Source organism: Homalodisca vitripennis, chromosome 2 (genome assembly GCF_021130785.1).
Source record: "Homalodisca vitripennis isolate AUS2020 chromosome 2, UT_GWSS_2.1, whole genome shotgun sequence".
Classification (NCBI taxonomy): Eukaryota; Metazoa; Arthropoda; class Insecta; order Hemiptera; family Cicadellidae; genus Homalodisca; species Homalodisca vitripennis.
Window position 1 is genome coordinate 85,413,255 of NC_060208.1, and position 27,685 is coordinate 85,440,939.

The 27,685-nt window shown below is 34.4% G+C and overlaps 1 protein-coding gene across 1 annotated transcript in view; it reads left to right on the top strand.

The window, feature by feature from the left end:
- The window catches only part of LOC124354301 (serine/threonine-protein kinase/endoribonuclease IRE1), a 116,190-nt gene that overhangs the window by 75,862 nt on the left and 12,643 nt on the right, over nucleotides 1-27,685 (top strand). Inside the window, exons 11-14 of the mRNA XM_046804646.1 lie at nucleotides 2-188; nucleotides 1,880-1,979; nucleotides 5,350-5,543; nucleotides 9,972-10,090. Coding sequence (XP_046660602.1) covers nucleotides 2-188; nucleotides 1,880-1,979; nucleotides 5,350-5,543; nucleotides 9,972-10,090 — 600 coding nt within the window. The remainder of the gene's footprint in view (nucleotide 1; nucleotides 189-1,879; nucleotides 1,980-5,349; nucleotides 5,544-9,971; nucleotides 10,091-27,685) is intronic.

The window sequence follows — 27,685 nt, forward strand, 5'->3', positions numbered from 1 at the left end:
GAGGACAGTTTGAGGAGAGAGCAGTAGCAGTGAAGAGGTTGCTTCCAGAGTGTTTCACTGTAGCGGATCGTGAAGTGAGTCTACTGCGTGAGTCAGATGCTCACGCCAATGTTGTTCGTTACTTCTGCACCGAGCAAGACTCACAGTTCCGTTATATTGCTCTGGAACTGTGTGCTGCTACACTGCAGGTACCACTTCTCACAAATAATAAAATCTAGACCAAAAATTTGTATCTAAAATTCTGTTCTAAAAAATAGGTGAATTTATTAAAATGATTTGATTGTAACATTTCCGAATTTAAAGAACAGTAAAACGGTTTCCCTATACTCAACAATTTCTCATACATGTTTTATTATTTTCCTAGTATAAGTTAAAAGTTGCTATTAAGGCTGTATGGAAAGGAAATTCCAATTGTCTCTTTCTAAGTTGTGCAGTGGAGTGACATTAGCAAAGTGATTTTTGTTGAACCAGTTTCAGTACGAGTTAGGAATGCCATGGGACTGCTTTTTCTGAAGGAAGACAGAGGTTAAAATAAAGAAATTGTAAACATTTTATAAATATTACAAAATATATACATTTTATTTTTATCCTATTATTCACAGTCAAATTGTTTACAATATAACATTGTTTACAATATAACTATTTAGTAATAGTTTTATTGGGTAGGCTACAAAATAAAAAAAATATTTTACTTTGCCTATTTTTGTTTACTATAAAAACAAACAATAATTTAATGTATAAAACAACATTTTTCAGTTTCTTACTTTATTTTCCATAAGAGTACAAAATTAGATGTTCATTGGTTGAAAAATAAGGATATAAACCATAAATACATATCGTAATTGCGTGACTGGCGACACAACTGGAATGAGGTGATGCAACAGGTGTTATGCGATGTAAAGTGTTTAGATGATTTACATTATCAACACTAAACACTGCATAACTAAACATATATAAATAGTCCACACATCCCAAAAGGGTTAATCAAATAAAAAATAACAGTTGTCAAGTGTATGCCCGAAAATATATCTAAAATTTATATAAGTGAAAAGGTGCATTGTCAATACAAAGGAATTGGAAGAGCACACCAACTAGAAGTTTAATGAATTGCAGCTTTCTAAAACTTGTCCACCACTGTTATAGTAATCAATAAATTTGAAGTTTCCTAATAGGTTAGTTGTGATGTTACCATTGATATATTCAGGGAGTGTCCCAGCCTCTGGATCAAGCCAGAATAATAAAATATATTCTGACAGCATGACCTTTCTTCTTTTGGGCAGATCAGCTGGTTTGTTTTTAATCTTTACTTACCTATTTATAACTAGGATCGTATTAATAGAATCAAAATCTACCTTGATTACTAGGTGACTGGGGGGTCCATTGAAATGATATTATTCATGAGATGGAACAATGGTTTTTAATTCAGTTAATATCTACAGTTTTTCAATACTACAAACATTGAAAAAATGTGTAAAGCTTTTGGAAGACATGCAAGATTTTTAACATTGTGTTTTAGATTTTTTTTTATAAAAACACCAAATAAAAATTACATCTCTGCAAAATTAATTCATGTAATATTATTTTTCTTTAGAAGCCCCTTTATATGTTAGAATTCCTATTTATAAACTTAAGTACTTGCATACGAGGCTTGTATCATTATTTAGTTTGTGACATTCTCTCAAATACACCTAATTTTGAAAATAAATTGTTTAAACTTCATGTGTTTTTTAATTATTGTATAAATGTTTGTATTAAAGTTTTTTTTGTACTTGTGTGTAACTTATTATAATCAATTCAGTTTTGACTTCAGAAGAAACAATCAAATACAAAATAATTAACATGATTTTGTTCTCTGTTTGAAACAAATTTTATTTTGTAGGACTATGTAGAGAAGAGGGCATACAACATCGAACTTGCTGAGAAAGAGATTTTATCCCAGGCTACTGCAGGGCTGTTGCATCTTCACTCTCTCAATATTGGTAAGCCATGTTTCTTTTTTTACTATTACGTTTGTAAGTTGATAAATCAATAATGTAAACATTAATTAACCTTGTGGTGGACTATGCCTTTAATGTAATTTGTTTTGTTAGCTGTTTAATGATCAAATATAAAACATTGAAGAAAGGCTTTAATCAAGAAAATGAAAACAAATGGAAGAAACCAAAAAAATTAGTAAAATAAAATGAATAGTATAAAATTCTGAGACTTCAACCACGTAGTCACACCCTCCTGCAGTTCCACGTTATCAACAAAGCACTGTGTCGCAAGCCAGGTCTTATTTGCTGGAAACAGGTGGTAGTTACTGGGTGCAAGGTCCGGACTTTTAGATGGATTTGGAAACACATCCCACTTAAAAGCATCCAAGACTTATCAAGTCTGATTTGTCGTGAGTGGTCTGGCGTTGTAGTGCAAAAACAAAATTTTCAAACTTAATTTTCCTCTGCACTTGTTTTGTGTTGATCTTAACTTTTGTAAAGTTTCACGATACTTTGCAGAATTAATGGTTGTGCCATGTTCTATGAAATCAACAAGAAAAACTCCTTCCTGCTCCAAAAAACAGTTGCTATGATCTTCCGTGCCGACAATGTTTGCATGCATGTTATTGGGAATGTGCTCCCACTCCATAGACTGTAATTTGGTTGTGCAATTCACGTGTTTTACCCAAGTCTCATTTGCTGTAATGATTCGATCAAGCAATGAGTCACCATCTTTTTAGTAAGTGTCCAAAAATGTCAATGAAGCAATCCATATGCTGATTTTTATGGGTTTCTATTAATATTTTTGGTACCAATTTCGTGTAACAAACTCCTTTAAATTTTAGGAAAATTAAGTGACTGTTCTGTTATTGTGAATCGGTGGTGTTCTTTAATCTTATCATCGACTTATTCATCGAGACAATTTCATCGGTCACAACGCTTAGTTGTCCACTTTTTTCTTAGTCAACAAAAATTGCATTCACTGCACTTCACAACTCGTGGGATATTCAGTTGCATCACACATTTGAAACTACTATTGTAAAACAACCGGGAGGGACAGTAACCTCTCACTAGCATGGCTGGATAGCCATTAAACAGAGAAACGCTCTGACATCAAAATGGCTGCTAAGTCCTGCCCCTAGCGGCTACAGAGCAAAACGTAATATACTTTCCAGAGAGTCCTCATATTTAAGATAAAATATTTTTCATTATTACTCACTTCAGATTAGAACAGATTTGGGAAATATTGATGACTAGACAGGTTAACCGTCTTTATTGAGAACCAATGAGATACCTAAGAGGAGCACCATAAAAGTTTAACTTAATAAGTCATGAAAACTCTTTCATTTCTAATAATAACAAAGATCCAAACTCAATTGTTTCAGACACTTAAAAAATAAAAGTACGGAATAATGTGAGGGACAGGTACAATTCACATCTCCAAAACTTTGAAACTAAAATTATATTAAATGAAGTTATAAAAGTGTGAAACGAAAATCCAGTGTATTTCGTAAATCAAATTTAAATCAGTGTCTTTAAAACAGTACTATTAACTCTAGAAAACTAAATACTGTTGATAGGGAGAATTTTACTGAGGATACTGTTTAGTAATCCTTTTTAGTCAATTTATTTGTATTTTCATTACATAAAAAGTTAAGGTCTAAGAGAAGTTAACATTTTAAATAATTTGCAGTTTTGTCATAATTTAAGAACTAAGAAGCCACAGTATCACAAAAAAATTGAGATTTGAGATCATAGTATTTCATTATTGTCGATCCTTGCTACAATAATTGTTATTTAAATGTATAATGTTTAGGTTAAGTGTAAACTGATGTGTATTGCTTCTTAGAATGCTTAACCTGTTGGGGAGTACTGACGGCTATAACCGTCATCCTACCTAGTGTATACTAGAGTAAGCAAAATTATCCTTAATGAACTCCAGGGAGTAAAGAAAAAATGTTTGTTGTTTTCATTTAAAATGTATTGAAACCTTACAAAATATCATAATAATGCATTTTTTGGATCTACAACTTAATAAATTCATACATTTTGTTTTTTTTAAGAATTTTACAAACATATGATAGTGTTCAAAACACGGGTACACACAAAGTGCTGCTTCACATTTTGTGCACTCATAAGCAGTTTCTTTCCTTTTACGCTCACCCCGTGTTGTATTTGAACACACAATGCAGCGTTTTAGCTTCCTTCGGCCATTTTCCCTTACTGGTAGTGGGCGGGGGAAATGGTGACCTGACAAGCGTAGCGGCTGATGGGCTCCGCCCAACGGACGCTTCACAGCTGCGGCCTCTTCTCTTGGTGCAACATGTGCTTCCAGTATCTGTCTGATAACGTTAATTCAGAAGTCCATGATGTGAACCTTAGCATTTGGGTTTTTTGATTCCATGTATAGCCTATAAATGGACGTGGCGCGAGAAAATGACAGAACATTTGGCGGCAAATCTGTGATTATGTATTCCGTCACTAGGAGCCAGCACCGTACAGCAATAATTACTTTGAACATTTCACAGTCGAAATAGTATGTAAGAACGCCACTAAAGTGCATAAACAGTTGCAATATTGATTGTTTTAGCAATCCCGTCATGGACGGTCATAACCGTCAATACTCTTTTGGGATCAAACGGCTATAACCGTCTGTACTCTTTTGAAACAACTTTCAGTTACTCCTCAACAGGTTAAAACACTTTTTAATTTAATGAGTTGTGTTACATAATTTAACCGACATACATGTACTATTCTTTACACTTTAAGCATTGTGATGCAATAATCTATACTTGGCGAGCAGGCTCATGAGTTGCTACATACTGTGTTAGCACAGAGTGGATAAATTTGTATGGAACTGATTCCTCTGTGACAGACTTTTTGAGACTTTTTGTTTCTTGCTGAAGTCATTGTTAGTTTGTCACCAGGTCATGTTTCATTCTAGTAAATGTTGATGGCACAGTATGGGAAGAGATGGGACTTCAGATATCAAATCATTTTTGGCTTTTAAGCTAAAACATTCAGCAGTGATGTGGGTCACCAGCTTCACACATGACAGAGTATTGGGCAATGTTAATGGGTGAACAAATTTTTTATCGAAGGTTATAGTCATATCCATGTGAAAGTATGAGTACATCAATTCTGATGACTACATTAGAATATCCTGTCAATGTGATAAGTAAACAAAGTAATGATCAAATATATTATTATTAATTAGCAGTAAAAGCATGTAGTTTGTGAACATTTTCCATTTGTTATTGGTGGAAGTGTTTTTTATGGTAGATGCTCACAAACCCATTTGTCAGTTAACTGTGTAATGGTGCACATGTATTTGAAAGTAGTATTTTGATATGTTCTGTATTGTCTGGCACAGTACATAGAGACATCAAGCCTCACAATGTGCTGCTGTCTATGCCTGGGAGTGGGGGTGAGGTGAGAGCCATGATTTCTGATTTTGGGTTGTGCAAGAAGCTTCAGAGTGGACGTGCTTCATTCTCTCGGCGCTCCGGCATTACTGGTACAGATGGCTGGATCGCACCGGAGATCATTCTTGGACACAGCCGCACCGTGAGTGGACGACTCATTAAATAGTTCATGTATACCGTTTAATTCGCTTTATTTATTATATTCTTTACTATCTGTAAAGATATCAGGTAACCCATCCATACTGTCAAAGGAATCGATCTTAAGAAGACTTTTAATTTAGAAATAATACAAGATGCATATCAAAGTTATTTAAGTTTTATTACTCAAATAAATTAATAGTCTATCTTCAAAACGTAGACAAGGACAGTTTAAATTTTGTTTGCTGTGGTAACATGAGCACAATGAGCAAGCAATCTCTCATCTCAGTTTATAACTTAATGGTAATTATGTAGTAAAAGTAATGTATAAATACATGGTGTATTTATCACCATAATTAGATCTGTAACAGGGTAAGCTGTTATATGTTTTGAAATTAAAACATATGCTCTTGGATTTTCAATTAAACGATTTTATATGAGATTACCAACCTGAGTCGTCAAACCTCTGATGTGACCTCTGTTGATCCAAGGTTCCTGGATTAGAGCAATATCCAGGCCTGTTGTGATAGACCTCCTACTCAAGGTGTCGGTTGCGCCCTTGGCATGGTGAAGGTTTGTCAGTATGAGACGCATACTTACGCCTTTTTACCACCTCCCCCTGGTGGTCCATCCCTGTCCATCCTCTTGGAGTATTTGGGGATGGTGCACCATTTTCTTCCCCTTGCCGAAACAGATGGTCCTTTCAGAGTGGGGTCCTTCTTCAGGAAGAGGGAGCAAGTCGGTTTTTCTTTTTGAACCGCCGCACTGTTTTTGGGAATAGACCTCTCGGGTAAGGCATGTACAGATTTCTCTGACACCTTTTCAGTCTCTTCCACTTCCATCTCCTTAGCTGTGTTCTTTTCTTTAGTGACGGATTTTCTGAAGTCTCCCCCTCTTTTTATGGTTCCTCAGTGTTCCTCTGGTTTTTTTTCTTTCAGTCTCAACTGAATTTTCCCAAACTTGTAGCTGATCCATGGATCCTCTTTTTCAAGTTTGCTTGATGTAGCGCAGTGAACTGCCAGGGTAAACAGCACTGACTTTCCCTCGTCACTTCTGTGCAGAACATTCCATTCACAAACCGATATCTCTTTGTTTTGTGCTTTCAAGAACTTCATTATCTTATCGTTGGAATCATTTATGCTATTTAGAAAATAAGCAGTCCCAATTCATGCACAAGGAATTTCTCCCTCTGGTACAATCCTCAGATTGGCCCCTTCCCAAGGCTTACAGGAATCTTGCTTTCCTTTCAGCCATTCTGCTATGTTATTATTTTCACAAGTAAAAATCAGGACTCCTTGTCTTCTGTTGATCCTGTAGAAGCTTGGAGAGTTAGTACCCTCCTGTTTTTCCATGATCGCTTCCAGGATGAAGTTCTGTATATCTTCCATCTGTTCAGATGAGAGTAGGGTTTCGGGAAAATCAGAGTATAATATTCCCACCCTTATACCCTCTGCAGCTTGTTTATAAGACGGTTTTTGGAGAAGTGCAGATTGCTCATATTGTGACCCCTGTCTCTCATCATTGCTTGTTTTCTTTCTGTGATGAGCTTCCGGAGTGGAGCCATCAGAGTGAGGTCTTTTTGGTTTACTCTCTCTTTGTCTTTTTAGATATCTGTTTTATTCTTCTGGGATTGGTTTTAAGGCCAAGTCCCTGGCTTCTTCTTCAGAGTACCCTCTTTTGCGAAATCATGCCATTCATTTCCTGGCAGCTCAACCCAATTTAAGAGTTACTGGGAATGGCCTTGCAGCTTTCGCTCCCTCTACCTTTTGGTGGTCACTCTCCAGTATGGCATCTTCGGATGTGTCGACTCTGGCTGAGTTGGGGGTTTCAGGACTTCTACTGGGAAGTCCGCCTGACTTTTTTGTTTGTTCAGGACAGCTAGAGTCAGCACCCATTTCCAGTCCTTCTTTTGTTTTGTTTGTGGAGAGCTGCTAGAGCTCTCTGGTTTAGTTTGGTTTGTTTTTTGTTCATTTGTACTCATTTTGTTCCGACTCTACTTGGGGAAGGCTATAATTAAACCGGAGGTCTCCAGATATCCAGAGTTCGCATATTAACGATCAAGCTCTCCCTTGACCACGCAGCCATCGGCATATGCTGTTCCACCTTGGCTTGGTAGGTAGAGAAATTAAATATAGTTATAGAAAAGTATAGTAGAGGTTGGATTTGGGAAAGTTTTTCTTGATAAGTGAGGTAGATTGAAAAGAAAAGTGAGCGTAGTATAGGATAGCCAAAAAAGAAGCCTGCTAGTTCAGCTCAGCCTGATTGGAATTTCATAGAAGACAAGAATTGGATCAGACAGTTTCCAGGTGAGCGTGCACAAAAATACAGCACCGAAGAAGAGAGAAGATGGCTGTGCGTGTGCTGTGTAGACACTCTGGCTTGGCATGCGTGTATGAATACCCTGCAACTTCGCACCTTTTTTATTTATTTATTTTATATATATTTAGTGTTAACTTTTACTTGGTACTTGTAAAGTTTTATATTATAAACACTTTTTTATTTGCAAATTTTGGGATTTTAACAACTTTACATAATATTAAGAAGATAAATAATTTTTTAACCTGCATCTGTTACTTCTAGGCATAATTTATACAATGACAGAAAAAATAGAAATCACCAGCAATTAGCATTATAGTGAGAACTCCTAAATAGCTGCAGTTTATATACGTTGTAGAAAACATTTTGTTGTTACACTGATATTTTTATTCAATACAAAGATAAATTTTTGTTAAACTAAAATATTTACTAAACTATTATATTTGTAGGGAATTAAATTTCTTATGCAAATAAGTAAAAATTAACTGTATTAAAAAATTAATCCAGCTACATAGAAAATAACCTTGGTAATCTTGCTGCCAGTGTTTAAATATGTTAGAAGGAATGTATTTTTATTGTAAGTTTTGATAAACCTTACTGAGATAGGGTTTTTATGAAACCCCTAAAGTAAACTAGTAATTAATTACAGTTAAACATAGATTTGTTAAATGAGCTACTCGTACATTTGATGTAGGGTATGGAAAATTGTCATTTGAAGACCAAAGTAAGCATGCCTTCTCTTTGGGTTGTCAGCAGAATTTTGAATAATGTTAATTTAAGGACTGGCAAATAAATTACCTCTATGGCAGGCCACTTTTTCCAGGTTTTGAAAGGGTATTTTGTAAAAAGTGCTGAAAGTTATTTGATTATGCATTGTCATATGTAATTTGTTTTTATAAAAGTCTTTAATTTTTACTATGCATACTTTTATAAGTAAATTTATTTTTGTTTTTGTTTTGTTTTGTTTTTTAATTTGAAACTTTTATTTTTTTGTTTGTTTTAGGGGGGTGGGACCATACCTACAGTTGGAGGAATTTAGCTGTGCTCGTAGGGCCCTAATACTACCCTTTCAACAAGTAAACGCTATCTGTGTGGCGGGTTGCGTTTGCGTGCCAGCCGGTGAGATGAAGGCGCAACAATCGCTTTAACGACTTTAAACTCACGATTTTGATTTGCAGATTAGTGTTGACAAATACGTTATTTTCAAAAACACGTTAAACAACACTATAACAACGGAAACACAAGGATAAGTCCTATTATTGCTATTATTTGGTATTTTCTTATTATTTAATTCCACCACAATCAGGACTGTGACAAAACAGACTGATTTTAGCGAGTGTGGTGGGTTATTGGGGCCAATACAATTCCTGAAAGGAGGGTTTTACCCATGAGTCACAGGAAATGTTTTCGGGACGCAGCGCATAACGCCACCCCTCCCGCCTATCACCACACACTCAAGGTCACGCGCGCAGCTAAAGTCCTCGAACTGTACAGAAGTAGTTATATTTGTATTAAATAAAAATTCTAAAATATAAAAATTATTTATACATTTCTTTAGTTTCAGAAAATATATATTTTTATGGACTTATTTCGTAAATTTTTATTTTTATATTGTTTAAACTTGTGTCAGAGCATTTTTATGAAAATTGACATTACCCTGGTAACAATATTCCTCTTCACTCCGACTTGCATCAACGATCGAAAAGTACCTAACTTTATACTAATTGATATTTCGATTTATCTGCTATTGAATGCTACCATTACTTTAGTTGAAGAGCATTATAGTTACTATATAAAGCGGCTTTTTTACAGCGATGTTTGGCTGTCGCTGCAGCGATCGTCACCAGTACCTCGGTTAAAAGTAGGTTTTTATTGCACTATAAATATTTACTACATTTCTAGATTTTTTTTGTGAGGTAATTATTGTCCAAGTAACCAATATTTTTTATATTTCCATCTACTGTTGTTCAAAAACTAGCAGGGACTTTCCAATCATCCTAATGACTGTATGGGTGGATTACAGCAACTTATGTACTCAATTATACAATCATGACATTTGATCTCCAATAAATAGGTGAATATTTCCCAGTCAATGAGATGTGACATATGATTGCAGACTTGTCATGTGGATATTTTCTCCCTGGGCTGTGTTTTCTATTATGTCCTCAGTCATGGAAGACACCCTTTCGGCGACACTCTACATCGCCAGGCCAACATTCTCTCCAATGACTATAAGTGAGTGTGTGTACATATATTCCTCTCCGTAGTTGTTAATCTTTTGACCATGTTTTTATGTTGGTTGTACCACAGTAAATAGTTATTTTGTATGCTTTTCTTGTTATTTTGGGTTTGCTAAAATAGGTTATAGTTTATACTTAAAAAATAAATAAGTAATCCTCTTGCAAATTAATTTTTTTATTTTTACTAAAACTAAAACAATTTACTAATATTACACAATGAAGTTAAATCAATAAATGTCAACATGTTTTATTAAGGCAAGACACTAGATGATCCATTCAGTTTCAATAAAGTGTTCACATGATTGAACCTCCAAGTCTTTAATACTGTGAAAGCTTCGAAGGCATTCTGTAATACACATCACACTTCCATTACATCAATGCCACGTCCAGGTACTACTGCTATTGATGATTGATTCAGTTCAATTAAGTGTTCACATGTATCTCTAAAAGTTTTTATGTGTATGAAAACTTTGGAAGCTTTCTGTGATACACAGCTCACCATCACACTTGTGGTACATCCATGCCATGTCCAGGCACTGCTGCTATCTGACACAGTCTTAATCTGTCCAGTTGTTTTATCTCTATTGTAATAGAGATTACAATTTTCATATTTTTCATTCTTAAAAACTTTACACAAAAAATCATCTTGCGCAATTCTGTACAATCGGTAATTACACAAATTTTAATTCCCTAATCATCTCTTGCATTCCATAAATAATTACATCCAGGAAATAATTAAAACTGTGATTACTAAATTACACAAATGCAGCAACAAGTATAGACAAGTATGTAATAGAGTTCGGTGATTTATTTATTTAGTGTTGATGACAGATAAAATGTCACAGTAAATCAGTGGAAGATCGTGAAACTATAAGGATATGAATAAATCAAGCCATTTCACTCTAGAAAGCACAACAGAAGCTGAGTGAAATTGTTTCCATGATTCTCCTCTAGATTGCCAATGCGTTCAGATGAACAGTTATAATGCACAATACAATACAGAAAATATTTGTTGGTGACATAAGGCATAGTCTCAAAACTGATTTTTATTCTGTTTCTTTGTAAATCTTTTAGCACTCAATAATAAAACCTTTTAAATGCCTTTGTTAGAAATATAAATGTACAAGCAGTTACCCTCAACTTCATACACAATTTCATAGGTTTTGCAAATGTACGAGCTCTTCTGGTTCAAGTTAATTATATATATATATAGGCTCTGAGAAGCCTACTTCTGTTTAACTACTAAAGGGCCCCATACACCTGCAAGTCTGATTATTCACCATACACCTACGTATCTTGTTCGCCCAGTTGCAAACATGAGTTTTTCGAAGAAGGTTGCTGCTGCGGTTAGATGTATATCGCGTGTTAGATGAGCTAGGTGTATTTAAGAAGAAACGGAAGAAAAGGGTAATGTGATCAAAGAATTGGTTACTAAATAGAAAGAGATTTAGTCACATGAATTTATTGAATTTTATTAGGAATGATAGTCGCCAAAGAACTATTTAAGAATGTCAGCTGAAAGTTTTAACATGTTATTGGACAAGGTTAAACCGCTTATAACAAAAAAGACACTATACTGCGAAACGCTATATCACCAGAGGAACGCCTCACTGCTACTCTCCGTTTTCTGGCTACCGTTTTTCGTCTTCGTCCTCGTTCAAATTGCTCTTGGTCTTTCGAGGCTGCTCCTGCTCTGCGGTGAACTTCATGAGCTCGAAGTACCACAGAGTTGGGGTGTACGTATCATCTGCGGAAGCTCCGCTTCTCGTGCTGTCACGAACCTTCCTCATTTCCTTCCTGAATGCTGCCCTAATATAACCTTATTACAAAGTTAGTGTCTACTTTCAGAATTTTTTCTTTCGTAATTTGGAGAAGATGTTCCCAGGCAGTATCCCGTTTAAACTTGTTGGAATACTCCGCACTTCGTACCTTCCACAAACACGGCAAATTTCGATACTCTTCAATAAATGTTGTTAAAAAATCAGGGCTCATAAATACGAGACTTGGAGTCAGCCATGTTAACTCAAAAAAAAACAAAACACTTTACCCTTGGCGGAACGAGTGGTGCGTAACGTTTGTCCTGCAGTAGTGAAAACGGAATGAACAGATTTTTCGGTGGTGGGAGCACGACGATCCGTAATGCTCCATACACTGGCGAACTGATACCCGAGCTGAGCCGCACAGCAAGCAGTGGCGGATCTGGCTCGGCTCGCCTGAATTTGACTCGGCTCGGCTCTTTATTGTCCATACACTGACGGATTTGGTCCATTTCTAGGCGAGTCGAGCCAGGCTCGCGAGCCAGACTCGCAGGTGTATGGGGCCCTTAAGATAGGTTTCATAACAGTCTTTAAATGTGTAGTAAAAGTTACACTACTTTATCTTTTCTATCAGCACTGCTAGTATTTACCACACGCTTTCCACGTAATTTAGTAGGTGTTGCACATGTATTACCACTGCTGGTTCGAGTGAATTATATTTCTGACGCCAATATTGAGGTTGTCTTGTTGTCACGATCAAGAAATTACATAAAAAAGTGTATATATATATAGCCATTTTAATTTACCTTCGTTCTCAAAATTTTTGTTTTATAGTTGGTTTTGTCTTGTTTCGCGATTAAGAAAATATATATCACAGATCAGAGAAGCCAACTTCTGCAAAAGGTTTTATAAGTTTTTAACCCTTTTACGACTCATTAAATAGTGTTAATTATTTCTTTATCTGGTTGTATTTAAATGTTCAATTTAAAGTACAGTGTTGTATTTTTTAAACTAATACTTTTTATTTTGAAAAAATAGGGTAATGCATGATTGTTATTTTATAATTTTTAATACTTAAAACAAATATTTTGTTGTTGTTTTTAAACCAAAATCCCAAGTGTATAGTATATTTTAGAGCTGTCGGTACATCAAATAATATTTCTTTTATTGATTATGTGTACTTATTTATTTATTTTGTAATATTACAACTCTAATAAACTGTACAAAATCAAGTTTGTAAAAATACCTATTGTTAGGGCTATCCAGTCCTAGATCAGGAGGAAGAGGCAAATCAATCTCTTCATCACTGGATATTAAATCGCCATCTAGTATATCACTTACATCATTAATTTTAAATCAACTTGTACTTGCAGCCATCAGAAAAATAAATAGTACTAATTGAATAATTCATACATTTTTTCAACTCTATAACCTAGTAACTCAGTCCAAAGTAATAAAAGTTATGTATTTTCACTCAAAAATGAGGTCTAAAACAGATTAAAATATCTAATTGCACTTTACACTTACATTTACAATAGATTAAAAACTAAAACAAACTTGTATTACGACGATAACAACAATAAAACTACAAAGATCCTGATTTACAGTGACTCGACTAATTTGTTTACATTGGCAGAAAATTCACTCAGCTGGAACTTTTGTCAACAAACCAGTAAAAACCAGTGTACTGTGAAAAACCAGCTGCAAAATTGTTTAAATAGTTCAAACTATTTCCGAGAGGTAGCAGCACTATGCAGAGCCAGTAGAACCCACCGAACTAATCTTATATGTCAGTGAAATGAGACACCAGCCACACAGTGCAAGTGATGGTGCGCCTGAATTAGCACCCCCTTTCGTGACGTCAAAATGACGTCAGTATCGACGGGGTGCTAAATCAGCACAGTGGCCGTGTCCAGGCCCTGAATAAGCACCCCCTTCGAATACGGGGGTCCTAATTCAGTGCCTTGACCGTGTTCATGTGCTGATTTAGCACCCCCTTCGAATAGGGGGGTCCTAATTCAGCGCCTTGACCGTGCTCATGTGCTGATTTAGCACCCCCTTGAATCTGGGGGCTGCTAAATCATCGACGTATTGATGAGATGAATAATTACCCCAACGGAATAGAATAATAAACGTTTAACCATATTGCGATTTATTTTTCAATAAAAAATATATATATAATAATTGAAATATATTGCAATGAGTATATTTACTGCATTGCTGTGGTTTACTTAATATTTCAAAAACAAACAGTTCATTACCAATTGTAAAAATACTATGCATCAAATATACTTAAGTAAAAAACTATGTTCTAGGCATTCAAATACAGGTTTATTTTAAAGTAAAATTAATTTGAAATCATGGTACGAACAACGCAAAGGAACTGATATTGCGTAAATCCGGAATGTGTAATAAATATACATGGTCAGAGATTATGTCAACCTATTAACCACTTTAAAAACAATTATTTATTTATTTTAATTTTCCCATACCAATCAAAAACGGGAAAATTAGAACTGTGAAATTGTAATTTTGCGACGGCTAAGAGCCAATTATTTTTAAGGACGCATCATAAACTCAATTATACTATTTAAACTGAATAGTATAATTCAAACACACTTGACAAACAATTTAAATATTATTTTATATCTACAAGAATCAATATCATTCAGTTATATCCATATCAGTTAATTCAACTATAATTAAAAAAAAAAAAAAGTTGAAAACAATGTTAAAACACGTACTTATATACTGAGTATTATGGATCTACATTGCTTAATTTCCCCTCTGTCGGTTAGTGTGCGTTTTTTTGTTGTTATTAAAAATGGAATATCTGGGAAAATCTAAAAGGAAAACCTAATAAATTTAATCATACCAAGTCTTGGTCAAAATTTTATGGCGGCTACAAATATATTAATGATGTTATCTTTAATACTTTCAAAATAGTGGATATTAAAATATTTTACCTTTTAACTTCCTAACATCTGCAATTATTCTAAAATATTGCAAGAAAATGATTTTGAGAGGGTTCTATTACAAATCTAATGAATATATAAAATATCATATGCACAGATTTACTGTAACGAAACACTGTCGACATTGAGGTTTTCAGCGAGTAGGTCACAAAAATCGAGTAAACGGCAGCTCCAGAATATCTTATGCCAATTGTGCTCACATCTTAGTCCCTTCATTTAAAGTACAGGAAATACATTAATATCTGTTGCCAAGCAACTTTTTTGTCTAATAAATTAAAAACTACTAGAGATATTGGAAATTTATCAACAATGAACGCCTTTTTGAACAATGAAGGACAAAAACAAACGTCTTAATTAACAATAATAAACTGTTTTATTTATCATAAAGCTTAAATTTATTCACATTATATGTCCAAAAAACTAAATAATGTGACTAGGTTATCTGTTATCTATTAAGAATAATAAACAACAAGAAAAATCGTACAGTAATATTCAGACAATAATGCTTTTATAGATGACAAAATCAAAGACAAGCGGTTTTATTGGAAATACATCTGATTGTCGCTTGACTAAATTTTCGTAAATAAATATGTCCTAAAACAACAGATATTTAAATAATTTCATTAAACATCAAATATATGATTCTATTCTATCCTTAGATAGGCCTGAAACATGTATTTCAAATATTTTGCATAATAAATGACAAAAATTAAAAAAATAGGATAAGATACTCTAAAGCTGATGTTAATTTATTTTCACGAACCATGTTTTTTTACAGTAAAGATGCTCTTAATTAGTTATTTATTATTAGTTTTAAATAGTATTTGAGTAATTAGATTTGTGATACAATCCACGATCAGATTTATTCTTGTATACCTACTGGATTTTAAGACATTCAAAGTTAATCAGATTTAATGGCCGCCATTTCGAAAGTATTAATGAATATTTTTTATAACTGTCCTTATTACCACAAATATTTGATCCAAATTAGGTAGGATTTGTTTATTCGTTTTAAGATATTAAAGTGAATTTGTCTATAAAAAACACTTACAGACTGACGGATAGGAAACTAAGCACCAAAGATCTATTTCCATATTCTGAAATGCGTTTGCCATGACCTGAGCAGTTGCGGTATATAGACTTGTCCTAAGAATTACAGGACACTCTGTATATAAAATTATTATACAGAGTGTTCCACAACCTCTACCCATATTTTCAGACATTATTCATGGACCAAAGGCAAAAACAATCATTTTCACCTTTCTAAAACTCAATAATTAATCAAATAGCCACAATTTTGTTTTGTTTTTGTCTTTTTTACTTTACTATTTATATTTGATGGATTGTTTAGGTTAAAATTTGGTATATACCTTTATAACCTTAAGGAATAATTACATAAAAAATTTAAATTTCTTACAAGCTTTATTTTCAAAATAGTGATTTCTAAAAAATCTTTAAGCGTAAATATCTTAAAAGCGATATATGGTAAAAAAAGTCTCAATTATTACACAATTTAATTACAAATCCAACGATACCAGTTTAAAAATTGGTTGTGAAATAAGGGAGATAGCTTGTTTTTAAAAACCAATTACCAAACAATATCCGCCTTTATTATATGACAGCACTGAATGTGGGCTGCAACAATCAGCTGTTTTGATTTTAGCTGCTCTAATCAGGTGATTTTAACATTACATTGCTGAACTGCGGTCATAATATCCTTAATTATTTCTGAATATAAGTTTCTTTTGATTAAGACGTCAGAAAAAACACTCTAATGTTGATTACCTAGACCAAAAATTAAAAATGTCTTTATAGTTATTATATTTCTATTTAATATTATGTTTTTTAAATGGAAGACCTCAGATCTAATTCTGGCTTGTAAATTTATACGGAGTTTGTAGATATGCTATTGATTACGGTGGTAAACGTAGATGCTTAAATGTACCAGTAGAGATTGCTAAATACTAAATATTCCATTCTTCTTAGGTCATTGGAAAATATTCCAATTTTAATTTCAATGCGACATTCCATGAATATTTGAACTGATGTTCTAAAGTAATTACAAGTCACGATCCCTCCTTTCCTATAATACTGTAGGTAATAAAAGACTTATGATCCACATTTGAAAATAGGGTTACTCATAAAAGGAGCAACAAAACATATATGTGAGAATATTTTACATGTAATAGTTGATATCACTTAATATGAAAATCCCAATATGAATTCTATTATTCATTCTCATAATATGACACTAATTATCATCGCTACCGTTAGAAACAGTAATATAATCGAGGGTATAATCCTTTACCAGAGGGATATATCTGCTAGAGGTAAGATGGACAGAAGTCGACCAAACATTTTTTTAACATTAACTAGTTAGGAAGAAACCTTTACGGATTAATATACTTCATCCTTAGCTACCAATGCCTCATCTATAAGTTTTTTATCACAGTGTTAAGTTCATAAACTAATAATGTATCTTCAAGTTGTAGCCTCATGTGAAATATACCTTTCTTCCGACTCAGCCGGAAGGGATGTTGTGTATTTGATGTTTCTATATATTCCTTTAACCCTGGAACTGGCGGTCATATTTCTCTCAGTGGCAGAGTGTTTTAGTACTTCATACATTGCCTTATATTTATTTTATTATTATATGTTTACTATAAAGTACCTTTAACTTATTATATATTTCTTTATTCAGCATTGTTCACGGAACATTTTTCACATAATATAATTAAAACAAAAAAATACCCTTACTCTACCTCTTCAGGAAAAAAAATGTTTTTTAGAAAAAAGAAAAGTTAGTTCAAAGTTTTTGATTTGTAAAATTGTTGTTGTTAGTGATATGCAAAGTCCAAAATATGCAAAAGGAAGAGCATTTAATTCTGAGTAAAAATAAAACAACACATAGTTTATAAGGTATTTATTTTTACATGTGGTAAACGATACAAAAATCATACACTGACATTCGAAAGTGCTACTTACCAACAAAAGTAAGAACTTCAAAGCTCACTTGGACTTGTACAATCTTGTAACTATTAGTTTATATTAATTTTCTATTTTTTAATTTTTTTATTATATATTTTTTAATTATTTTCTGATTGAATGTCTAAATCGGAATCCTCATCGTTGCTTATTTCATGTACAACTAGTTCTCGAATGTCACTTGAACGATCGCGGAAATTACGATCCATTACGTAAACACGCACAAAAAAACTTACTATTATTGTGTAATATACACAACCATCATTACAAAGAACTCAGACAAACAATAAACCAGACAGGACACCATGCAGCTGACGAAATAACAATAGCCGAATGAACCAGTTGACTCATCGCTGTGCGCGCAACTAGCGTGGTACGCGGGAGAATGTAAACAAACAGTCAGAGATTATAAGACGTATGGACGTGTAACGAAACAATAAATTATTTATTAGTGTATTATTTACATAAATTGAACCTTCCTCTTTCGATTGGTATTTAATACCGATACTCTTTGATCGTGTTTTAAGTACGTAATATTGAGAAATAAAAGACGTATTAAAACGCCCGATATCGGGCGCTGCCATCTAGGATGCGACTAAAACGCCCGATATCGGGCGTTTGCCAGTTCCAGGGTTAATTATGAAAAATAGTTAGGCATGATTCTATAGAGGATATTCTACACGTAAGCAATAGTAATACTTATGGGCGTAACCTTGAGATATTTTTGTGAGTACCATTCTACGGATTTTTGTGTAGTGTTAAGTCTATGGAGCTGTTCCATTGTGCATATGATTCACGGTACGCCTAATAGTGCATAAGATAAAAAATTATAACCTAGTTTCTTACTGCAGATGGTTACGAGTAATTATTTGAGGGCAGGTACTGAAAAATTATTTCTGTAATACATGACAAGTCAAAACTGTAATTTTCATGCTTCATCTGTTTCATTCCATAAAATCTAATTTTGAAATGTAATTAAAATTAAATATGAAACAAAAATGCTGCAAAGAAAAATTCTATACTGTGTGACAGTGAACTATTTTGCCTAAAATACAAGCCTAAATTGTTTACAAAATTATATTAGTTTTTTAAATTTGAGTTAATTAAACTAATAAAAGCACTCCATTTCTGTGAAGCTATTAATGAAATAAATAGTTGAATTATGGATTCATATACAAATACATAGTTAATTATAACATAGTTTTAATTATATCTAGAAACATGTTTAATTGAGTTTTCACAATTGGATTAAGCTTGAACTATTAATGCTCAGTGAATACGCTTAACTAGACTATGAGTAGATCTTCCATTGGTATGGACGCCCAGTACTCAATACCTGTACAATAAAAATGATACAGCATAGATACTAGACGAATTGTGTATAAAAACCATAATTACATTTTAACTTCCGTAATATTCCAAAAATCGACTCAAAAATAGCTTTTACTTTCACAAAAATCTGTAACTGTAGATACAGCAGTAAATATCTTATATTCGAGAGGAAAACAAATGATGGTATTTTTATAGTATTCTTATAGTTGATATGAAAGAACTTAATATACAAATCTTATATCTCAAAAGAATGAATCCATACATCTAAATTAAGACAGCTAATTAAAATTAAAACAAGATCAACATTTATCATTAGTTTTAATTTGTCTCTAATTACTGTATACTCGTAATTAAAAACCGTAATAGGAAAAGAGCCTACGTGGGCTTTAATGATCTGTGCATAGAGAAGTTTATGTTTTTTTAAATATATATTTAGTAGTGCGTTAATTAAATTTACAAACGTATTAACTGAAAGAATAAACTGAAATAGAATAAATGAAGGATATGATTTAATTAATTATTTTAATAGGTGATATTTAGAAAAAATTAAGAAAGCAAAGTCATGAGTGAAAATTGTTACACAAATATGACAATGCGTGTGAGAGGGAGGAGTGGGGTAAGGTCTATAAGCCTTGTTAGTCGGAGCATTATTATGCAATATTAAGTCTATGGTAATTTTGAAGAGAAAGTAGCCATATTTGTTTATTATATTATTTAATTGTTTATCGGAAATTACAAAAAAAATCGTAGATAGTAGCTTATAAGTGGCAGCGTCACAAAAATCCAGATAACAACTATTATATTTATGATTAAATTGAATATGTAATATAAATAATATAAAAGATAAATATCCTTTTTGCTGGTTGATTTCTAGGGGGTGCTAATTCAGTGACTGAGCCATGTCTATGCGCTGAATAAGCACCCCCTTGGAACAGGGGGGTGTTAATTCAGGGCCTCGACCATGTTCATGCGCTGATTTAGCACCCCCTTGTAGTCGGGGAATGCTAATTCAGTGCCTGGTCCGTGTCCGTGCACTGAATTAGCACCCCCCTGCCGTGACGTCAGAGCCCGAGGGGGTGCTTATTCCAGGGGGTGCTAAAGCAGCGTCCCTCATGTGATTCATCCACTAGTGAGCTACAGCACATCGGGCAGTGTCCGTGTTTCGTGCAGAAAGGGTTAAATTTGTCTTTTGTAACTGTAAAAATGTACAGTTAAAAGTATATCATATAAAATAGTATATATTAAATAAATCATCCAAACCAATAGACCTGAGATATGGAGTCCCTCAAGGGTCTATCCTCAGTCCTGTGCTTTTCCTGCTTTACGTGAACGATATAAAATCATCGCTTCTGCATGGAAAATTGGTGCAGTTTGCCGATGATACGACTTTTTTCAATGCAATGTCAAGCGAAGTTTTGGAACAACAGGCTTTTGTTGACATCAACAACTGTGTCCAATATTTCCACAGCCTCAATCTAACAACAAACTCTTCAAAAACCAACGTTTTAAATTTTGCCTTGCGCACTGCAGGCAACCAGTGTGAGCCGGCCATTTTGTTAGATGACTCCACACTGGAAGAAGTCTGCTCTTCAAAATTCCTAGGAATGCACCTCGATCGAGGGCTGACTTGGAATGAGCACATTGACCATGTTTGCGCAAAAATCTGCTCAGGCATTTTTGTTTTGAGATCTTTAGCCAAATACTGTCCGAGTCAGGTACTGATTACGGCGTATTACGGCTTAATTTACCCCCATCTTGCCTACGGAGTGGTCCTTTGGGGAGCTTGCGCAAACACTCAGTTTCAAAGAGCATTCAGACTCCAAAAAAAAGCAATTAGAGTAATCGCCAAAATCAAATTTAGAGAGTCGTGCAGGGAAGCTTTCAGGAAATTGCAGTTGTTGACTCTGCCGTGCCTCTACATTTTGGAAACAACTTTGTTTTGTGTGAGTAAATGTGCCTTAACCAGAGGCCAAGACATACACATGTATGAGACGCGTGGCAGAGCAAACTACCGGACTGGGAGACACAGAACGGTAGTTTATGAACGCCTACCCTCGCAAGCGGGTGTGCAGTTCCTCAACAGACTGCCCAATTCAATTAAACATGCCCCAACGCCTAAGGCGTTAAAGACTCGCCTCAAACGCTTCTTGGTGTCTCAGGCATTCTATAATGCGGGTGAGTTTTTGGCATTTGACTGGGAGACCGCCCAATTAGAAGACTGACTCTGCTGTGCTAAGTGGGCTGCATTGGCGAAGAATGAAAGAGGCGTGATTGTAAAATTGTAAGTATGAATGTGTATTGTGTGTATGAATGCTTGGAATTTTAGAAACCCCGTATTGACGTTTACCATACAATGTATATACAATGTCGCTGCAATAAAAAGATTTTGATTTTGATTTTGATCAACAATGATACCATTTACATCTTTGTTTCTTTATAAACTAAAAAAATATTTTTAATATTTTATAACATTTAGAGCTGAAATTGGTACATTAGTTCAAAAGCACAGTCCAGAGAACTTTCATCTAGCATAGTTCTTACCAACTGCTTCAAAGGAGGCAGTCTTTGGAGTAAAATTCTGGCCATCTTATAATTTAGGACATTTTCTAAGCTAGAGAGTACTTACGCAATCAAAATCTAAAAACGGTTTGAAAACTAATGATTACTCCTTAGGAAATTTACACACTATTAATGTGAGAAAATTGAAAATAGTGGTTAAATTAATTAAACATGATTGTGGTGTCATAAAACAATGTTTACACAGTACAGTTGATTAAGTTTGACAGGTTCTTTCAATTAATATTTCACAACATCAAAGACCAAGATGGGGTTTTTCATTATTTTCAAAATCAGTGGGGCATAAGCCTGAAGGATTTTTGAAATAAGAATAGGCCTACATTTATACCAGGGGCCATTAGAATGTCCATGTAAAATTTCAGTTCAATCAGTGGAGTAGTTTATGCATGATACCAAAACAAACAAAGGCACTTGCGTTTATAATATTATTAGGATTAGGATTGTATTCTCAACTTGCTGTTTGTAAATGATTTTTTTATAGTTATATAAGAAACAAAGAAACAAAACTTCTAGAAATGAAAGAAATTCTTATTTATAATGGAAAGAAATAAAATGTGCACTTTTACCGCAAAGTCAAATAGACCTGGTTGGAAAACAGGTTCCAAATAGTTTAAATGGAGAGAGTAAAAATTGTTTATAGTCATTCGAAATTTATTTAATAGTCAAGAATTTCATCAATTTGAACCTAATAGAGTGGAACCTCAATATACTGAACCTCAAGGTGAAATACAAAACTTCAATATATATAAAAAATTACAGTTTATTGATGTTTGATACACCATTATGTTTGTTGAATGCTTTGATATCTAAAGGTTTACAAATTTTGTTCTTTTATTCATTATACCAAGGTTAAATCGGCAGACTTTGAAATATAGAGATCCACAACAACTACAGTAATAATGTAAGCTTGATTTTGAATACTTTATCGGAAATGTATATTGAGAAATTATAAAAGTATTGTACATAAATTTGAATTCGTTTGAATCACGGTAATGCACAAATCAAACTGAGATTAAAGTGGTGATTCACCACTGGCGATAACAGAAAAAAAGGAGTGTCATTGGTGGGCTTTCAAAAAACACATAAAAAATATGGCACTGTACTTCGGTTTGTTGCACTGATAAACTGAAACTTCAATATATAGAGGTTAACAGTTGGTAAAAATAAGGGTGAAAATTCTATATATTGAGGTTAATTCTTTAAATCTTCTATTTAAAGAGATAAAATAAACATTAAAGTAAATGGCACATTCAAGAGGAATGACAAAACTTCGATTTATAAAACAATTTGGCATATTGAGACTTCATATATCAATGTCCCATTGTACAGGGTGTATCAAAAAGAATCATCCGATTTGGTATGTCTATATTTTGAACAGTAGTAAACATATACATTTACTAATTTTTTTGGTTGAAAGGGAAACTGAAAAAGTTTTTTTTCATACCTTTTCAAGGGTGTTCAATATGTCCACCTTTAGATACACGGCATATGTCTATGCAGTATTCAAATTCATCCCACACTGCAGTGAGCATGTCCTGAGTTACTGATTCCACTGCTATTGTAATGCGATTCTTCAGCTCATCCATTGTTGTTGGTAGCGGAGGTACATATACAGAGTCTTTAATGAAACCCCACAAGAAAAAAATCACATACAGTAAGGTCCGGTGACCTTGGAGGCCAGAAATATAAGGATGCGTCATTTTGTCCAGTGCGGCCAATCCACCGGTCATGAATTCTTTGATTTAAATTTGCTGGACTGCCAGATTCCAATGTGGCAGTGCCCCATCCTGTTGGTAAATGAAGTTGTTCGAATCAGTCTCCAATTGGGGGAAAAGATAATTCTCAAGCATATCGAGATATGTTATTCCTGTAACAGTGTTCTCAGCAAAGAAAAATGGACTGTACACCTATTCCCGTGAAACCGCGAAAAACACATTAAATTTTGGAGAGTCTCTCTCATGTTGCACAATATTTCAAGTGGTTTTTCTGTGCCCCATATTCTAACGTTATGGCAGTTTACCTTTCCATTTAAATTAAATGTTGCCTCGGCGCTAAACACTATGGGCGATACAAAATGTTCATCGTCCATCATCTTATCAAGAATGAAGTTACAAAACTCCACGCGTCGTTCTTTATCACCCTCACGAAGAGCTTGCAGTAACTGAAGTCTGTATCCTTTCATGCGTAATTGTCAACGCAACACACGCCAGATGGACATAGGAGGCATGTTGAGCTGTCAAGCAGCGCGGCGAAAAATTTTCTGAGGGCTACGTATGAAACAATGGCGGACCCGCTCCACGTCTTTATTGGACACTCTATTAAGAAAGTCACGCTGAACAGTTATTACAGACTCACGCCGCGAAAAACATAGAACACAAAACGCTTTTTTGGTGCAGACGCCATTTTCACTAGAAATGAAGTAGGCGTTCACTCGAGTGCGCTGCTGCTACCTAGCGGGAACCATGTAAAACTTTAAAAGATACTCTTTTCAACAGTACGTGTTGGCGCATTTAGCTGAACAAACAGAATAGTTATGATTTTATTAAATCGGATGATTCTTTTTGATACACCCTGTACAGTAGAACCCCTCATATCCAGCCTCGGTTTTACCGCACCTTGGTTTATCCGGCCTCTTCCCGGAAGCCAATATCGAAATTTATTTCCCACGGCTTACAGACGCGCAGTTAGACGCACTAGTCTCCCACGACTCGTGCGTTATCTTGGTGTATCTGTTTGTTTACATTTTCTTGTGTTTACTTTTCAGTAGCTGTGTTGTCCTCAGTTGAGCTAGTAGGTTTAACCTCTAAACAGTTCGTTGATTATTTTCAGTGCGGTTAGTACAGTACAGTACAATTGTTTTGTTTCGTCAAGTGTTGTGTATTGTGTTGCAGTGTTGTTTTTATGTACAGTATTGAAAAAGGAAAAATGAGTGCGTCAAAACGAAAACGTAACGTGGTGACAGTGGAACAAAAACTTAACGCGATCGAACAAATTGATAAAGGCGAATCAGTGGCCAAAATATGTAGTGAACTAAACGTGGGAAAGAGCACGGTTAATGACTGGCGTCGTAATAGAAAAACTTTGATGGACTATTGTACACAAACAGAGAGTGAAAAGGTTTTACCCGAACGGCGGTATTTGAGAAAACCTTCCAATGAGATGGTTGATGACGCTTTGTGGCTTTGGTTTTTACAAGAGAGAAGAAGGGGCAGTCCTATTTCAGGACCAGTTTTAAAACAGAAGGCTATGATTTTACACACAAAATTGGGAGTAAACACTGAGTTCGTAGCCAGTAATGGCTGGCTAGACCGCTGGAAAAAAAGATATGGAGTTACATTTGTAAATATTTGCGGCGAGAAAATGTCAGCAGAAGCACCATCGGCGAGTGAATTTGTGGTCAAACTGGCAAAGATGATACAACAAGAGAAGCTTGTCCCAGATCAGGTCTATAACATTGACGAGACCGGGCTGAATTTCAAACGTTTGCCACAAAAGACATTCTCTGTTGGGGATTCAAGTTCAGCTTCGGGGTTTAAACTAAACAAAGAGCATATAAAGGTTGCCCTGTGTTCAAATGCATCTGGGGAGCATAAACTCCCACTTTTGGTCATCGGTAAATCCAAGAAACCCAGAGCCTTCAAACACATTAATGTTTCTTCTCTTCCTGTGGTTTATCGTGCCCAGAAGTCAGCGTGGATGGACTCATACATCTTTATTGACTGGTTCATAAACGAATTCATTCCTAAAGTCAAGAAACTCTTAAAGAAGCATAAATTGCCAGAAAAAGCTATTTTTGTGCTTGATAACGCTGGAACCCATCCCCATGAACTAGAGTGTGAAGATGCTCCCGGAATAAAATTGTTTTTTCTACCTGCCAATGTCACAAGTCTTAACCAACCTATGGACCAGGGTGTAATCGAATGTATGAAAAGGCGATATCGGCGCAAACTTCTGTCTGAGATTTTAGGAAAAATGGACACTGACGGTGTGGATCTCGTCTCGGCTCTAAAGCAAATTAACATAAAGGATGTTATCTACATTACTGCTGAATCATATGATGAAATCCCCAGTACAAAATTTGTTAAGTCTTGGCGGAAGGCCTGGCCAGATATTGAGAAATTGGTCAATGGCACAGTCAATAAAGATTTTATCCAGGTAGCAGATGAGCAGCAAGAGAATTGTAATGCAAAACTTATAAATGACCTGACGAAGTTAGCATTAACTGGCGAAGAAGAAATCTTAAATCAAGATGTTGAGGAATGGGTAACTGGTGATGATGATTTGGAAAACGAATATCTAAGTGATGAACAAATCGTGCAGAGTGTTGTAGAAGAGTATGAAAATGAAGAAGCAGAAAAATCAGATGATGACACTTTGGAAGAAGATAAGATGATGACACTTCAGGAAGAAGATAAAATAAGCCATGAGGAGGCGAGAAATGCACTTCAAACATCACTAGCCTACATAGAGCAACAGGACCACTCAACAGCTGTTGACGTTATGTTATTCAAAAAGTGGAGAGACTATGCCTTCAAAAAAAAAAACAATGGACAACAAAGTTCAGCAGAAAATTACGGACTATTATAAGGCCTAATGTAATCTTCAAAGCAAATTTATTGTGAGTAATTTTTATATCTCCATCTTTATTTAACATTAATTTATGTTATCTGAATTTACAAATGTACTGTATTTGTATGTTAATTATTTAACCACTTTTTCTTATACAATAAATTTTTTATTCGTTTTACAAACGTGTGTATTTTTATACAAAATAATCCCAAAAGAGATTTAAACACTACTTTTTACTATATTTATTAATTACATATTATTATTAGGTATAAATTATAGTTTTTATAATAGGTTGGTTTATCCGGCCGAATCGTTATCCGGCCATGGCCTCGGTCGCGTGGAGGCCGGTTATGAGGGGTTCTACTGTAGTAAGAAACATTATCTGCCATTAAATCTTCATCATTATAAGATTTGCACTATTATTTTTCAGTGCCTGCCATTAATGGCTTATCCTCAGAAGTAGAGTGAGCCATTGATAGCCCATGGCCAATACTTATTAAATCCTACCATGTACCAAAATAATTCATATTTAAATGTGCCCTGTAGTTCTGGTGGCAAATGAAAAACATCCCTCGATATAGGTATCAGGTAATATTACAAAATTCTAGAAGATTAATCAGGAATTATTGTTATGAAAAATTGTAATTTCAACAGTAAACATTTAAAAGGTTATTTTCCCTTTATTTAGATAATAAATTTTCATAGATTTAGATATGAATAACAGTAAAAAAATATATTTCTGCTGAAAACAAAAAACGTGTTTATTAAAATTGTTTATAGAAAAATTTCTGTTTTGCTTTTGTACATGAATCCCTTCCTTGCCCATATCTTGTATGTGATTATCATTTGCTGTTTATCACATTTGTTTATCTTTATATGTAGGGCTAGTGAGGTTCCACAAAAATTCTGCACCTGGTATTGCTCTACAAACTGTTTTCTCTTCTGTCCATTTCATGTTCAGTTGCAGTATTGCAATAAAATTTAACTGAACTAATTTAACCACTCAACATATATTAGATTGTACAGGATATGTCGATTGTTGGTGGAGTTAAAATCAGTGTAAACCACTAAGGCTATGTTGAGGTTTGTGGTCAACTGGCTTTTTTCTTGCCAAAACTACCCGACTCTCCCACCAGCTGGTCTGCAGACCATCCACACTTGTCACCAGACTTAGTCTCAGATTTCTTAAGCAGCAATATTACATGTTTATGCTTTTAAAATTAATTTTTGTTGTGTGTCCCATTGATTTGTTGAATTATAAACCGTAATTGTTTGTTTGTATTTGTTTTATTTATTCGTGATATAGTATGTGTTTTATTTATTAATTTATCTGTATACACATAAATGAATAAGCTGACTTTGTCTATCGCTGTAATTAAGCTTAATGACAATAAA